This window comes from Hordeum vulgare, chromosome 2H, assembly GCF_904849725.1.
Source record: "Hordeum vulgare subsp. vulgare chromosome 2H, MorexV3_pseudomolecules_assembly, whole genome shotgun sequence".
Lineage (NCBI taxonomy): Eukaryota > Viridiplantae > Streptophyta > Magnoliopsida > Poales > Poaceae > Hordeum > Hordeum vulgare.
Genome location: NC_058519.1, coordinates 663,882,648 through 663,900,024, shown reverse-complemented (window position 1 = coordinate 663,900,024; position 17,377 = coordinate 663,882,648). Strand labels below are relative to the sequence as shown.

At 45.7% G+C, this 17,377-nt stretch overlaps 1 protein-coding gene, 1 long non-coding RNA gene and 1 pseudogene across 2 annotated transcripts; all 3 read right to left on the bottom strand.

Moving 5' to 3' along the window:
* Nucleotides 1–451: 451 nt before the first annotated feature.
* LOC123431369 (UPF0481 protein At3g47200-like) lies at nt 452–2,874 on the bottom strand. The gene is made up of 4 exons (XM_045115176.1): nt 2,612–2,874; nt 1,897–2,353; nt 1,393–1,561; nt 452–1,279 (listed from the first exon to the last, which is right to left on the bottom strand). Exons 1-4 carry the CDS (start codon nt 2,734–2,736, stop codon nt 555–557), a joined length of 1,476 nt encoding a protein of 491 aa, XP_044971111.1. The 5' UTR covers nt 2,737–2,874; the 3' UTR covers nt 452–554.
* A 3,514-nt stretch (nt 2,875–6,388) lies between these two features.
* LOC123431368 lies at nt 6,389–6,875 on the bottom strand. The gene is made up of 3 exons (XR_006623094.1): nt 6,736–6,875; nt 6,554–6,658; nt 6,389–6,468 (listed from the first exon to the last, which is right to left on the bottom strand). It is a non-coding gene; the product is annotated as an uncharacterized LOC123431368 (long non-coding RNA).
* Nucleotides 6,876–15,330: 8,455 nt separating this feature from the next.
* Nucleotides 15,331–16,331, bottom strand: LOC123428981 (annotated as a pseudogene).
* Between the last annotated feature and the right edge of the window lie 1,046 nt (nt 16,332–17,377).

Here is a 17,377-nt window from a genome sequence, read left to right as displayed (position 1 = left end):
TTGACTGCAATCGTGTCAACCAAGAAAAATGATTGTGTTTTGTTTAGAGAGAATAGGAGAAGTAAAATGTTAGAGTAAATAAGGAAAGTGTTCTTCTACACCCGAGCTCAACAGTAAATTCGTAAAATATTTTAAAAATGTTTTAAAAAATCTGATTTTTTTACAACAAACTTTGGTAGTAGTTTCCAAAATTTCAATATGAAATCACATTTTTTTGCTTTTGAAAATAGCATTTTCAGAATTTTGATTTTGTTTTTTTTCACCACTTCCAAAAATGTGATTTCATGATGAAAATTGACGAGCACTTAGAACATTTGTCTAAGTTTGCCCAAAAAATAGATTTTTTGAACATTTTTATAATATTTTTTGAATATACTGTTCACGTGAGCTCATATGAGCTCGGGTGCAAAAAACATCACGTCGAGTAAATAACACAAACGATACCCCTCCGACTTTCTTACACTTTAATTCTTTGGGAAACAATGTGCCAAGACAAAAGCATCTCTCTCGTTAAAGAAAAACATATGAAAATGAAAAAGAGAAACATTTTCTGATTAATTTATTTTGGGCTTTGCCTTGGCCGGCTCATTAGGATCATAGCCTATGACCGCATACACGGTCTGCACGATGTCTCCGACGACCAGCAGGATGGCGGTGACGAAGGCGAGGAACGTCCACGGGCTCTTGAAGTACTTGTTGTTGAGGTATGCCCATGCCTTATAGAGGAAGACACGTAGCTGGTTGGTGCGGTAGTGGTTCTTCACGTTCTCCCACTCCTTGCATGGCCCACTCTCCCAGTTCTTGTACACGTCCTTGGTGAGGCCGTTGAAGAGCCTCACGACGGCAGCATCGTCGTCAGCGAGGTCGTTTTCCAGGACCTTCTTCTTCACCAGCAGGTGCACGTCCTCGATGGAGTCGATGAGGTCCTTGAGGAATAGCACGTACGCCGTCACTTCGTTGGTGGTGTAGACGTGCATCGCCTCGAACACCATCATGTTGTGGAACTTGTAGGCGGTGGAGTCATCCAATAGGACCATGGGCATGTTGAGCCTCCAGTTGTGTAGTTTGATGTCATCGAGACAACCCGTCTTGCTGGGCACGAATTGGATTCCCGTCTCGGACAATTTCAACGCCGATCGAGGCACCGCTTTCTTCGAAGGCGTGTTGGGATGGGAAAGATGTGGCGTCTCCGTCTCTATCTCCATGCCCCTGTCTCTTTGAATATTATTTTGGGGGCCCTTGAGCCACGAGCACAACCAACTTTTGAACTTGAGGGGGCCTAAGTCATTTGATTTTGTGTTGTAAACTTCATGAGTGGGGAAAATAGTATAACTAAATTATCAGGAAATGATACTTAATTGTAATGCATAATATTCTTGTCAAAATCTGAACCTTGGGGGTGGCGTAGGCCTTGCCCGTCACCGTTTGTCTCTGTCTTTGTCCCCGTCATAAGCCGGCTCTTCCGGTAGATGTCGAGCGGGTGGAGGCCCAAGTTGACCCTTTCGAGTGTATCTTTCGTTTCCAGGAACTTGAGTACCATGGAGTTTATTGAACCCGTGCTCTACATACATCATCATATTCAAACATGCATTCTCTTGGCATTGCTTAATAATTAAAAATATATGGTTGTATGCACCGTGTAAATTTGGTCGCTAAAAAAGGTTGAAAAGTGTCACAATAATGTTATAAGTATAATGGCATGCATGCATGCGCTCAGTATATAGTACCCCCTCCGTTCCTAAATATAAGTCTTTTAAGCGATTTCACTAAGGGACTATATACCGAGCAAAATGAATGAATGTGAACTCTAAAGTATGTCTATATACATCCGTATGTAGTCTTTTAGTGGAATCTCTAAAAAGACTTATATTATGGAACGGAGGGAGTATAACATACCGGTGATGTGCCACTCTCCGCTGCGATGATCCTCTGGAGCAACCTTAGTGGCAGCTGGTTCTCGATCATGAGCATGTCACGCTGGATGAACGGCTTGATGTGTTGGATACCATGTCGGCTGAAGATGGGATCGCCCGAGTCCTTGTCCTTCCTGGTCCTGGGGGGCAGGGTCAAGGCCGTCCTCATCACCTCCACCAAGAAGCAGCCGTCCATAATCATCATCTCGAGGAACTTGCCCCTGTTCTCACCCAGCCACTCGTCTCCCAGCTCCATGTACGCGTCCTCCAGCTCCTCGCCCACCTCCTCAATGGCGACGACGAGCTCGGCAAGGGTGGTCTTGCAGCTCTCCCGGAGGAGGAGGTGACGGACGGCCCTCAGTTTGTGTTCCTCCATGGGTTTCAGGTCCTTGTCATCGTGGTGGAATGGGCCCAGAGACACCGTCTGCGGCTTGTATACGCTGCCATTGGCGGTTACTTTTTTTTCAATACAGTACTCCTCCATATATGAATATCAATCTTATACTACTAATTACACACACACATATATATATATGACCTATATATGCAACGATACAATATCAACAATAACATCATGAAACTGATGAAGCACGTACACAATTAACCAAGTTATTGAAAGAAAGAAAGAAAAAACTGAAATGTCACATCGATCGAAGCATCAACGGCAATAAACCATATATATATATCTCCATATATACCTAGCATCGACCACCTTGAAGCGCAACGGGACGCGGAAGATGCAGTGCTTCCCCCATTTCTCCACCTTCGCCGCCGGCTCAGCGCCATGGACCTTCTTCTCCATGTCCACCACCCATGACGACATCCTGCAACCAAATACTACCTTGTTTACCTATAGGTAGCTACACGCTTTGTACTTCTCAACTCTTGTATGCAACAGTATATGTATATATGTAGCCGGCCAGGGGAAGAATTAACAGCTAGCATGCAAGAACCGGCTTTCTTATCCACATTCCTTTCTTGCTGTATTATCACGTGATTGTTGCAATATATAGCCAATAGGTACTTTAAACTTACGCCGGCCATGTGGTTTTAAGGCGACATGATGTGATGAACGGATGATTAAAGGACGGTGTTACTTGCCTTGTCCCCTAGGTTAGGCACAAAGATACATACATGCCAATGTATTTAATTAAACTACCAATCCGAATGTGCTTAACTTGACGGAGTAGTGGCGGAGTTAATTAGACTAGCATGCTTTGGAGAAATATTGGGGATTTTTGTCCAAAAGGACCCCCTGTCGAGTGGGATTGTCAAAAAAGACCACCTACGAGTGCAAATGGCTAAAAAGACCCCCACCCCGGGCGGCGGCAGGCGCGCCAGGCGGCACGTGACACCTGCCGCCACCGCAGGAGGCGGCCGGGGGGCCTGCCGCCACAGCCCCTGGCGGCCGGGGCCTGCCGCCACCGCCCCTGGCGGCCAGCGCGGCATCCCGTTCCCGCCCACTCCTGTCCGTAACGGACAAGGCCGGGTGGGCCCTGCCGCCTCGGGAGCAGGCGGCCAGGTGCCCTTTTTTCCGCACGTCGGCACTGTCGATGATTGATTGCGCTGATTCCGAGGCTCCTTTCCCGCTCGAATTTTTCCCGCGCGGCCGGGTAGAACTGTGAAAATTTTTCCCGCTATCCACCGACGAAACAGTGCGAAATTTACTCCTTTGCTCCGGTTCGGACCGTGCAATCCTTTTGAACAAAAATATTGTGCAAGTTGCACGGATGGCTAAGTGCATGGAAGGCATATACTACGGATATTTTGTTGGGCCGTGGTTATCCCCCATCCCTCGAACCAAACCAAGATATCCACGCTGGTGAAGGCGGGCGGTTTTTTCCGTGGTTTCACGGGGCTGTCATCTTCGGGTCAGCATTGTTCACCGCGGCGATTTTAGAGTGACTCTTTGTGTCCTGGTCGACACTGTTCGTTACGGTGGTTTCGTGGGGCTTTTATCTCTAGGTCGACATTGTTTACAATAGCGTTTCTTATATTTATTTATAGAGAAAGTATGTTTTAGCTCTCGATCAAATATTTTGAGAGTGAATGTTTGATTGCTATCGCAGCAGTGACACGCGATAACGACGGACGAGCAGTGCAATAGTTTCCCGCCTAATTTTCCCGCTGCAGTTTCTCGTTTTCGCGCCCTTTTTTCCCGCGTAGACATCCGACAGAGCCTATAAAAGGAGGCAGGGAGTGAAACTCTCTTCACCATCAGACAGACTTCAAAGCACCTGCACCTCCATAGTCAGTATGAGTTTGCCTTGTTCGGATCAGAGCATTAGGCCTAGGAAAATGCAGAGTGCAAGCTTGCCTCGGGGGGTGGAAGCAGTTCGATGTTGGTGCGGAGATGTCTGCAAGGTGAAGGAGGTGACGGATTTTTCAGATTGGTTGGGCATGAAGTTTTTCATGTGCGCCAATTATGAATCTGATCCACCCGAATCTATTTCTGCGTACGTCAGGTATCTTAATTTCGGCAAATTGTATCTTAGTTTCCGCAATGGGTATCTTAATTTCAGCTACGTGTATGTTCATTTTATCCCGCCATTTATTTCCTGCCTCGCTTTCCCGCCATTTTATCCCGCGTATAGCTTTGCCGCCAGTTTGTTCCCGCCCTTGCTTTCCCGCCCTTGCTTTCCCGCCCTCGCTTTCCCGCCTCGTTTTCCCGCCATTAGTTATTCGTCTCGCTCTGCTGCACCTATAAAACCCCCTCCAGACCAAGGTCGGTAAGGAGTGTGCTGAAAATGTCTCATTATCCTTTCGATCGTAGTTTTCATAGTGGTATGTCCGAGTGTCTTCTGCGCTTAGCTAGCAATTTCAAGATAGATAATAGAATAGTTTCATGGGACGAACTCATCAGTAGTGACACGCTACTGAATGAGGTTGCCCACGCATTAGCTAGGAAGGGGTGGCCTGCAAGGACATATGAGGAGATTCGGAAAGAACTTCTGCGGTTGAATGAAAGATGGAAGAAGAAAGGCCAACACATACGCGGTGGAGGTGGAGTAAAACATCCCTTCTTGTGGATTGACGATAGTGAGGACGAAGACGATATCTTCATGCCGAGTACCAAGAGCGCGTCATCGACGAAGGCCAAGAGCGCATCATCATCGAAGGCCAAGAGTAGCGCTTCGTCAAAGGGCGAGAGCTCTGCATCGTCGAAGGATGACGACGACTTTATGTAGTTTTTTTATGAACTCTACATCTTAATGTATCTTATTTTATGTATGTTATTTTATGAATCTTATTTTATGTATCTTATTTTACGGAAGCAACTTCAAATATATCGCGAACTTTTATTTCATGAAACTACATAGATGTCTTGTACGTACATCTGAAAGTTTGAAACTGACATAGAGAGATGCAATTGTTCGCACACATACATAGACGAATCACCCTATGCGACGACGACCAGCTGGCCTTGCCCGACGACCGGAGGGTGACAATCGATCAGGGGGTCTGTGTTCACGAAGACCACGACCGTACTGTCCCTCGTGTTCCTGTGTCTGCGACTGATGCATAGGTGGTGGAGTCTGAAATCCATATTGAGATGATGATTCTAAATTGTAGGTGAATGGTTGTGACTCAGAATTGATGTAAGATGGACCAATAACGTCCTGCCCGAAAAAATCATTTATCATTCCTGGGAGCGTGCATTGAGTATCATGGGTTTCTGTGAGTATTTCTTTCTGTACGCCACGCTGGGTATGTTCATTTCCCCATGATGGATCATTAATTTCCTGGTCCACGAAAAAATGTTTTTAAAATAAATTGTGTGTAGCAAAAAGATGTGTAAATAGAAGTTATGTAATTGCTTATTATAATTGTACATACCTGTCCGCTGTTGTAGCTTTGTGCTCCCTCGCTTGTCTCAGCCCAACGATTCTCCTCGGGCATCCTAATCCCTCGTGTGGGCAGATATGGCTGAGATCCTTGAATGTGTGCGTCATATGCTGTATATGCATCCTGTTCCACGAAATGAGTCTGTTCGGGTGTCGATCCTACATCTAGAGCATTTACCTGTGATGTCTGCCCATGTATTGGTAGAGAAGAGTCATGTCGTGGAAGTGTCGGCATAGTATTACGACCCTCTGCCCACCGCATGGACGACGACGGCGCCCCACTCGGTCTAGCTGACCTCGGTTCCGGAATGTTGTACGCTGCAGTGACAACGTCGTTCTCTGTACCGCATCTCGTAATCCTTGTGCTCACGAATTCGCTAATTTTTTTAAACCACGACCTGCGTTTAGGATCACTTCCCTCGGCTCGCATTCCTTCACTCGCCATCGCTTGTACTTGGGTGCAAATATCAATCTGAAAAAAATCGTTGTTCGTTGGTTAAATTGTTCATGAAATGATGGACCTGAATAGCAAGATGTTGATTATTACCGCGGAGTCACGATAGTAAGCTGATGATGTGTCCATCCGTCTCTGCAACTGTTCCATATGCGTTGGATGTGTTGGCATCATAGGTGGTTCGCTCGTCAGTCTAGTACGCGTGCTCATGCGATACCAATTATAGTACGCTTCTGTCGTAGTTGCATCGTACGTTCTGCATAAATAAATTAACATTACTAAATTAACATCACATTCTGTATTTTATAAGCACATAATTAAATTAACATTAGTAAAATTACCGTTGCTGAGGCACTATATTTTGTAGAGCTTCATTATTCCACTGATTTATCCATTCAATGTTTTCTGCATTCCAGTCCACACCAGATCTGCCCATATTGCTCATCCTGTAATTATAGATAACAAAAAAAAATTCAAGAATAGTTGATGGAATATCTATTTAGCTAGGTCACATCTTACTTACTTATGAGTTTCTTCGTCGATACATCTTGGAACCGGTGGTGGAATATCTTGATATAGACCGAACTGTCTCATGACACGGTCAGGATTATACGGTTCCACAAACCATAGATAGAGTAAATTGCAGCGAGTCATCCAAAAGGCACTATCTCTCACGCATTTCACTGGCATGTGTTGCGAACCAAATACCATATCAATGTGTGCCTCAGTCCACGGGTTCCATGTTATTAGTGAGTCGTTAAGAAGCTCAAACTGATCATGGTATATGGGGTAACAATTTTTTGCAATTTTAGTAGACCATTTTTTTCGACCCAGCATCCACCGAGTGGACATAGTTACAACACCCTCACCATAGTTGTACGGGGTTGCGGGTTCTACTATCTGCGGTCGTCCTACAGGTAAGTATTCCCAGGACCACAACTGTAGAAACTCGTAGGAGACACAAAGTAATGGAGCTTTAGATGTGAATGCCGTTTTTTGAGTGGCATCACACAACCCTCGGTATGTGTGAGAAAGCAAAGCAGAACCAAAGCTATATGGTGGATTTTGGGGTAAAGGTTCGTCAACTATCTTTGCGGCAAAATAGATGAGACCAGGCAAAACTACATCCCCGTGAGAATTAGGAAACATCACACCGAAGAGCCACAACAAATATGCAAACAAGTGTCTCTTCGTTGTCTCAGGATCAGCATGGGTAGATAAAATTTCGAAGTTAATACGAAGCCAGCTGTGTGGGACACCTCGAGGCGGACCAGAACGATCTGATATGGGCATTTCGAGCCTCAGACGGGCAGAGACATCTGCTGGCCAATTAGGAGAAACTCGTGGATGTACCACTGGCACACCTCTAATTGGTAAAGCTGTGATCATTGACACATCTTTTAGAGTAGGTGCAAGCTCTCCACATCGAAAGTGAAATGTGTGGGTCTCCGGTCTCCATCTATCAACGAGGGATGTCAAAAGGGATGGGTCGGCAGTAAAACTACCTCGACGAGCTGCGATGTTCGCAAAATGTAGGAGTCCATAAGCCTCAAGGTGTTCAAGGAACCGATTCTCTATTGACCAGGGCGTCTTTACAGTTCGAAGCCGGAAGGTCTGAGGAGGATTTTCATGATTTGGATTTATGAAAAGCTGGCAACGGTGGTGGTTGTCGTGATAACCATTCAAAAGCTGGGGCATTTCAGCCATAACCTGCAATCACGATGAAAAAAATTAAATATTCCGAATATTACATCACGATTAAATTAAAATACATGTTCCGAATATTACATCACGATTAAATTAAAATACATGTTCCGAATATTACATCACGATTAAATTAAAATACATATTCCGAATATTACATCACGCAGTGTTGTTGTTACGATACGGACAGTCCCTACGCGGGTGACCAGCACACCTACATACGCGGCATCGCCTTGGTTCTCCCAACTGGTTGTGGTCCATGTCATTGCGATGACGCCTAGACTGACGTCGTCCCTTGCTGGTTCGCATCAATGCGGGATCTGGAACCCATGTGGTGCCTTCTGGCCATAATTGCTTGTAGTTCGTATCAATGCCCCATGCCCAAAACTCACCGTTCCAAGTGTTGTACAAATTGTGCATGTTGAAGTATGGTGATACGTACGACTCGACACTAATTTGTTGATCTGCAGCTGCCCGCAATACGTGACTACAAGGATATCCCAGAAGCTTGGGCTTGTTGCAAGTGCACTCACACGAGGTTGCGCCAAGCGTCACAGCTTGTTTTTTTGCTCCCCTGTGGTGACCATTCACAAACTTTGCTCGCACACTAACTTCCCATTTATTCCTAAGTGCATCTACCTGCCTGCACCCATGTCTTTGCGACTTCTTTGCTTTGTCATCAAGATGTCTTTGCATCTTCTCAAACCAGGTCTTGTTCAAATCAACTAGCGCCTTGGCAACGGTGACTCTATCTGCAAAGTATGACACAGTCCGGTTCCAAGTTTCATCAATTAGTGTTGTGATAGGTAGTGCCCTCACCCCTTTAAGAACACCATTGTACACCTCGGACATGTTGCTTGTCACTATACCGTATCTAGCGCCAGTGTCATGAGACTGCGCCCACTTGTACAAATTGGGACAATTCTCATTAATCCACTGGCTCAAATTTATTGCTCTTCGACGACCCCTCCGGTCTTCTCTCGCCTGGAGGGATGCGCGCTCGATCTGACCATTGATACCTGCCCAGATAGCACTCATTTTTGCTGTAGTTTTCTGCATGCACATCCTCTTGAATAGCTTGAACCAATCTTTGTTTTTGAATTTCGAATAAAAATTAGCTGCCAAATGCCTCATGCACCACCTTGTCTCCAGATCGGGCCACCCCCAATCTGGATCTTGTGAAGCCTTAATTATCTCAAGCGCGCTTAACAGTCCGGTGTTGCGATCAGAGATGATGCAAACCCCTTCCCGGTCTTTGATGACACCCATCTTCAGGCAACACAGGAACCATAGCCAACTATGTTTGTTTTCGCTCTCCACTAGTGCATAGGCAATAGGAAGAAGTTGATTGTTTGCATCAGCTGCCATCGCCACTAAGAGTGTGCCCTTGTACTTTCCTGTGAGAAATGTACCATCAATTGATACAACCGGACGACAATGCTTGAATGCTTGTATAGTCTGGGCGAATGCCCAGAATAAGTGATCCAGGATTTGCTCGTCCGGGTTCAATGGATTTGGACGTTCTTTCCGGAAAACTTGAGTCCCCCTATTAGCAACTGAAATCTGATGCAGCATTCTAGGGGCAAAAGAGTACGCCTCCTCATAGGTTCCATACAACCTCTGAAATATCTTTTCCTTTGCATGACGAGCCTTGCTATAGCTGACAGGGAAACCAATCAGATCAGATGCAGTTGCACGCAAAGCCCTAATACTAATATTAAGACTTTGCTGCACAATGGTTTGCATCACCTGTGACACATATTCTGCAGTCACGTTGCGGTGCTCTGAAAGAGTGCCGGTTTGCTCACAACCATGTTGCTCTATTTTTGTGACATGCCATGGCTGACATACCCCAGGCTTCTGGCGAGCAATAACTCTTCCGCGGCAACCCGCTTCGCGATGGATGCATATGAGCTTCAACTCCTTTTTATCAGACTGCTTCACTCTATGTTGCCTGTGTATAGCAATTGCATAGCTATGTATTGCTTGTTTAGCAGATTTCTTATCTGGGAAAATCTGTCCAACGGCCAGACTCCCCGCGTCTAGGCCAGCAACAGAGTGAAATTCATTGGTGATGCTCATAACCTGTAAAAACTCTGGGTTGATTGCTGCAGCGACCGCATTCTCAGGAGGAACAACTTCATCATCATCTGATTCCGAAGACGCAGAAGAATGACCATCATCGTCATCATCTAGCGCCTCCGGCAATCCCTCGACATGTTCGCTCATGTCAACGACCGCAGACCAATATCCCGTGTCATACACTTGATGGCCACCTGTTGGTTCCGTTGGGCCGGCGTCGGGGGCTACAGTTATGGCCATATGTTCGCCACCGCTTGGTTCCGATGGGCCGGCGTCGGGGGCTACACTTGCGGCCAACTCGGCCTCACCGGCACCGCTACTGCACTCGGCGACATCACTGGCAGAAATGAACTCCACATAAACCATGGGTTGTCCATACATGGAGTTATTGGGATTGCTTGCAAAACCCATGTACGACGCCCATGCTCTTTCACCGGTAACCCGTCGCAAAACCCAACGATTTCCTCCCTCAACCACGAAAGCCTCCACGGTCATTTTTTTTCCATTCATCGCTGAACCAAACACCGATCGGATGCACCTTCTAACTGCCGCATACTCTACATTAACCATGTCTTTCACTATAACCGTAGTCATCCCGCACCTAGACACATCCACACCAGAAGGACTCTCACGTAAGATGTGCCCATAAAACACTAACAAATTTTCCATAGTACCTAACGAGCAGCCATATTTACATCGTTAGTCCATTAAAAATCATATTTTTAGATTTACATTGTAATAACAACATCCATTACTTATCTTTTTTACATATAACAATTTAACAACATCCATTACATCTACGCATAATAATTTATATTGTATCATTTATCGTCACACTACATCTATAAAATAAATAGAAGATGAATTACAATATGTCATTCATACCTCTGGTTGGCAAATTACATACTGCATATATATATATATATGCGGCAAAATACATACTGCATATATATATATATATATATCACGAATCATATTTCTACGGGGTTGGCAAATTATCAAATAAACAAATATATTACACACGCGTCTTGCATGTAATAATACTAATGGAGCTAACATATTATTACATGTTTTTTTACAAAAATGCTAGTTACATATGCATTTCTTCGGCTCCTTTCTAAATACCAGTTGCATGCAAACACGAACAAATCATCGGTAATATATGAACATAGTCGACCTATTATCACATGAACACAAATATGAACAAAGTCTCATACCTTGATCTTCAACTTAGTAGTTCATATCGCATGACAAAATAGTTCCACAAAAGTGATAATACGCTCCCTAAGACAAAAGAAAACACATACTTAGAAACTAATCAAACAAAATAAAAACATCATGCATGCAAACACGACCAACAGAAATGGAAAGCTCTTACCTTGATCTATCTTTTCTTCAACTACAACGTCTTCAAAATAGATCCACAAAAGTGATAATACGCTCTCTAAGATAAAAGAAAACACATACTTAGTAACTAATCAAACAAAATAAATACATCATGCATGCAAACACAACCAACAGATATGGAAAGCTTTTATCTTGATCTATCTTTTCTTCAACTACAACGTCTTCAAAATCTCACTTTAATCCGTCCTAAATCGCCACATAAACATTCATACGGAGTGAGAAAGAGAAGAGAGTGAGAAAGAGAAGAGAGTGGGAAAGAAGAGTGACACGGGAGGCAACGACAGGAGAAGAGAGTGAGAGAGGAGGCAGCGACGCGGTTCGCTTATAAAGGAGTAAATTTCGCACTGTTTCGTCGGTGGATAGCGGGAAAAATTCCCACGGTTCTGCCCGGCCGCGCGGGAAAAATTCGAGCGGGAAAGGAGCCTCGGAATCAGCGCAATCAATCATCAACAGTGCCGGCGTGCGGAAAAAAGGGCACCTGGCCGCCTGCTCCCGAGGCGGCAGGGCCCACCCGGCCTTGTCCGTTACGGACAGGAGTGGGCGGGAACGGGATCCCGCGCTGGCCGCCAGGGGCGGTGGCGGCAGGCCCCGGCCGCCAGGGGCTGTGGCGGCAGGCCCCCCGGCCGCCTCCTGCGGTGGCGGCAGGTGCCACGTGCCGCCTGGCGCGCCTGCCGCCGCCCGGGGTGGGGGTCTTTTTAGCCATTTGCACTCGCAGGTGGTCTTTTTTGACAATCCCACTCGACAGGGGGTCCTTTTGGACAAAAATCCAAATATTGGCTGCAAGGATGTTTTCTAACACTTATCAATACAAACTTTACCAAAATGGAATAGTAGGATGCTGCATCGCTGAGCCAAACTAAGACCAACGTACCGTTATGCTTAACTTCGTGGGGTGGCAGAGTTGCTAATGCACTTTTACACTTAACAATGATAAAGCTAGTTTTTTTAAAATCAAAATGATAAAGCTAGTTAAGCTAGTTAAAAGGAGAGACTCCTGAATCTTATAAATGAGCTTGATGTTAAGGCCGAGGCATCGGTCCTCCATGCTCATGATAGGGCCGCCAAGTCCAAAGCTGAAAAGAAGCTCAAACAACTCCTAAGAGAGGAGGAGTTGAAGTGGGCTCTAAGAGCTAAAGTGCGCCAAGTAGTTGGGCGGGGGATGATAATATTCAGTTTTTCCACCTGAGTGCTAATGAAAAACACGAAAGAAAAAGTTTTTTCAGCTTGAACAGGATAAGGATACAATTGTAGGTCATAAGAACTTAAAATTGTATATCTCTAATTATTATAAACTACCAACGCGAATGTGCCTAACTTGATGTGGTAGAGTTGATTAGACTAGTGCTTTGCAGAAAGCATTGGCTGGAAGGAAATAGTAGGATGCTGCATGGCTAAGCAAAACTAATAGCATGGTTCATCTTTATGCTTAACTTCATGGGGTGGCAGAGTTGCTAATGCACTTTTACATTTAACAATCATAAAGCTAGTTTTTTAGAGTCAAAATGGTAAAGCTAGTTAATCTACAATATCATAACATGGGTCATCTTTCGATGAGTTGAATCATATCTGAACGCTTTGCCATCCTTCAAACAATGACATGTGGCACTAATTGCTTGATCCACAAGGACGCGCTGGAAAACCACATATGATAGGCCATGACCGCGGTTTTCTGATCGATTATTTGGCCTTCCTATGACGATTTTTGTAAAATATTCATGAGAGACGAAATTATCAAATGGAGGATGTTTTTTGACCCCAAGTGTGCACCAACGATCTACATGCCAGTAATACGTGCCTCACGACATGACATTCTAAAATTCTAATGCATGCATTTTGCATCACAATTTTAGAAGATAAATTACTCAACTACTATGCCATCCGATCACATTTGCCCTATTTTATCTCAATTTCCCCTCTTAACGTAGAATTGCACCGGTTAGGCACAAACATAGACGCATATATACTTAATTATTGACACCACTAGCCTTGCATTATTATTCCTTATACAACATTACACAATGGAAAGAAGTATTCGTTAGTACAGTGTTGGGTTTTGTTTCTCTTAACATTGAGTTCATGTGAACGCTAGTGGGAGAACGATGGGATGGATGCTGACGTGCCGGATACCTCATACTGGAGGTTGTCCATATCAGGTGCATTCTTGATTAAGTCGATGTATAAAGACCTGATAAACACTGGGCCTATCTCGAGGTCGATTCACATATGGAAAATCAAGGTGCGTTAAAAAACATGGTATTGATGTGGTTTATGAATAAGGGAGTTATTTTGGCAAAGGATAACTTAGCAAAACGTAGTTGGAAGGATAGTAGACGATGTTGCTTTAATTTTGTGATCATGACGAAACAATACAACATATTTTTCTTCAATGCCCACTTGCTAAGTTATTATGGAAGACCATTCACGCATCCTTTAACGTATCTTAGCCCGTCAGGGTTTCACATATATTTGGGACTTGGTTAACTGGCATTGAGCATAAGAATGTGGCACATATTCGAGTTGGAGTCTGTGCACTACTTTGGGTCATTTGAAATCGTCGAAATGATGTTGCCTTTAACAGACAAAGCATTATATTTTTTTGCAGGTTATCTTCAGGGCGTCTGTTCGGATCTGTACATCATCGCTACTCAGTCATACGGACCACATGGAGCTTATGGATATTGGATGCAATCAATGAAATGTGGTTGCACGGGTTACTTACAACCGGTTTGAATGAAGGTTCCACAATAGGATATGTGTCTAGTCATCTTACCTATTTTTTGCCGGTTATGGCAACTTTTTTATGGGCTTCGACGTTTTCTTTGAGACCTTGAACCTGGACCTCTATTAATAATATGGCTATGTGCATAAAGAGATGCAGCGGCCGGGGGGTATTCCTAGCTATCAATGATCGGTGCTATCATTGATCATTGCTAGATCTCATCATTGTTAGCACTAATAAATGTATGTTAGCAATGATCATTGTAAGCTATAGTGAGCATAAATGATTGCTAGCTCTGATCATGTGTCATTTGTTGCTAACTTATGCCCAATTTATTGACAAGATATTGAAGATGGAGTGGGACAGAGCCGGCGGTGGAGCTCATGTCATCGTCGGCACCAGTGCGGAAGACCTCATTCCCATAAACCGACGGCGGAAGAGGGTGGTGCTTCCTCTCTCTCACATCTCTGCTACATCGAGACTAGGCGCTACTGCGTTAGCAACTGCGCTGCCGCCGAACACACCTGCTATGCCGCCGGCAGCGAGTAAGCGCTTCACCTTCTGTCGGTCGCATCCACCAGCGCCCCCTGTCCCTCCCTCCCCTCTATCTACAGCGTACACTGCTGGTTTTATCGGTACACAATGACGACCTCCACCCGCCAGGCTCAATAGTTTATGGTACATGTTAGATTGGTTCACACGAGTCTAATATGTTGCCCCAGGAAAATTACTCTCCAGTCCACAAAATGTTTTGGATACTCACAACACAAGATTTGGGCCAAAGAGCAGATGATGAAACACATGGCCCAGAAAATGTAATCTAGACCGTTCCCACAAACGATCCCTTACACTTGTGGGTTATGAGTGGCGCCACCGAACTGCTCCTCAACGTCGGCGCCCAAGTGACCCGCCCATCTCCCTGGCCTTGTTCATGATCAGAGGTGATGAAAATATGATTAACAATATGATCATAACAATAATCCTTTAACAAAACTCAATCTGGTCTATAGTAACTATTAATGATGTGTATTAATTATTACAAATGATGAATATACATAATGGACTCGATCATGTATATATATATGAGCTGCAGTCGTTCGTTGCCAAAAGGAGACGCATTAATTCTCACTCTGTAAAAAAGAAAAAGATACAAGCTCGAAACGTATATTCTCTGTTTAATTCATTTTAGGGTTACCCTTGTTAAGTTTATACGATATATATGACGACGATCAAGATGGCAATTACGACCGCCCACATGCTCCTCAAGTATGTTCTCCTGATGTTTGACCATGCCTCATATGGTAATTAACACATGCACGCAGATGGTTGCTCCATGTCGTCGCGCACCTGGCACAAATGGCTCTCCCAGTTCTTGTAGTACACGTCCCTGGTGAGGCCGTTGAAGAGGCTCACCACGGCAGCATCGTCGCCGGCGAGGTCCTGCTCCAGGATGCGCTTGCTCACCAACAGGCGCACGTCATCGGCGGAGTCGACGAGGTCCTTGACGAACAGCACGTAGGCCGTCACGTCATTGTCGGTGCCGACGTGCATCGCCTCCAACACCATCATGCATGTTATGGAGCCTGTAGGCGGTGGAGTCGTCAAGCTGGACCCTGGGCATGTAGAGCCTCCCGTTGTGCAGCTCGATGTCGTCTTGCTGGGCAGGAACCGTATTATATTCCAGCTGAAGACGGGGTCACCATGCTCGTAGGGTAGTCCTTGGGAATGGACTACTTCCCGCCTATGGCCGTCCTCATCACCTCCAGCAGGAAGCAGCCATGAGTAATCATCATCTCGAGGAACTTACCCCTCTTCTCCTCACCACACCAGGAAGCAGCCACTCGTCTCCCAGGTCCATGTACGCGTCCTCCAGCTCCTCGGCCACCTCCTCCACGGCGGCAAAGAGCTCACCTAGGGTGGCCTTGCAGCTCTCCCGCCGGAGGAGGTGACCGACAGCCCTCAGCTTGTGCTCCTCCATGGATCTCACCTCCTCCCTCATCACCGTGGTGGAACGGGCCCAGAGACACTGTCTTGGGCTTGTATACGCTGCCGTCGACACCCTTCAACCGCGGTGGGAGTGGGACGCGGAAGATGCAGTGCTTCTGCCATCTCTCCACCTTCTTCTCCATGCCCACCACCCACGACGACATCCTCATCCAGCTGCAACAATTAAACTCGAGTAGCTTTGCTTGTTTACCTTGCTACATGCGCTCTGTGCTTCTGAGTTCCTCTCTTTGACTTTGTGTATATGTAAGAGAAGAACCAAGTGCCGGCTTTCAGTCTTATGAACATCACTTTCTTGCTGTATTACCACGTGGTTAAGGCGAGATAAGATAACATATGCGTAAAGGACTACCATTATGCTTTGCGTCATTTAATTTAGACTAGCTAGTCTGCTTTGCACAAGGCATTCGCCGCTTTAGTACGTAGTATCACTTCCGGCTTTACCAAAGAGCTCTTTTACTATACCCCGTAATAGATTTGGACCGTCTATTATCGAAATCTAAGGGTGATGATCCGTCCATACTGCTCAACTGGGCTGGGACCATCGCCAGCGGTATGGGTACCACTAGCTGCTTCAGTATACTTGCCGTGAGGGTGATTTAGGAAGAGAAAAAAGGTCAGCCGGCCTCACAATCGAGTGAACCCGTTCACTTCACTTATTCTGCTCGGTCGTAAACACGCTCCGCTGGCTAGGATTCCAGTGGCCGCCTCTTCGCTTCCATATTGTCGACCATGCTAATGGACCGATGATGCTAACGCCGCCGGCCATTATCGTAGACCTCCCGTGAACCTGCATTGTCTTCCTCGACGAGGTGTCCTTTCCTCCCGGCTTCACTTCCTCTCTGCCGATGGCCGTTGCTGCATCTCATCTTAGTATGTGGCCCTTACTCAACCATATGGTCGTGGACCGAGCGCGATTCCGGCGAGCTCCTCTTCTTCGACAGGGCTGCCCGCGACCTTGGGGCGCCAGATAGCTAGAGGTAGTAGTTCAGAAGCCACCAATCGATGGACTCCATCAATCAACAAAAACAGGAGAGCATCTCCATCAAGAAGGTGACCTATTATGACTAGGACGTGGATGTACAATTAGGGTGATATGAGGCACGGCTGGAGGTTCGAGGACACGACGGCAAGGTCGACCAACGTTCGACGGTCTAGGTCAAGCACGTGGGCGGAGTCCAGTGCCGATGGCGAGCTGCGACGTAGCCCGAGTTCGACGACGGCGGAGCCGACTAGTTGTTGAGTGGGT

Coding starts and splice junctions, on each gene's coding strand:
- LOC123431369 (XM_045115176.1), bottom strand. CDS start 2,736: ATGTCGTCATGGGTGGTGGACATGGAGAAGAAGGTCCATGGCGCTGAG. Junction 2,354..2,611: donor TTCAAGGTGGTCGATGCTAG/GTATATATGGAG, acceptor CGCCAATGGCAG/CGTATACAAGCCGCAGACGG. Junction 1,280..1,392: donor AGGCCTACGCCACCCCCAAG/GTTCAGATTTTG, acceptor CAAATGACTTAG/GCCCCCTCAAGTTCAAAAGT.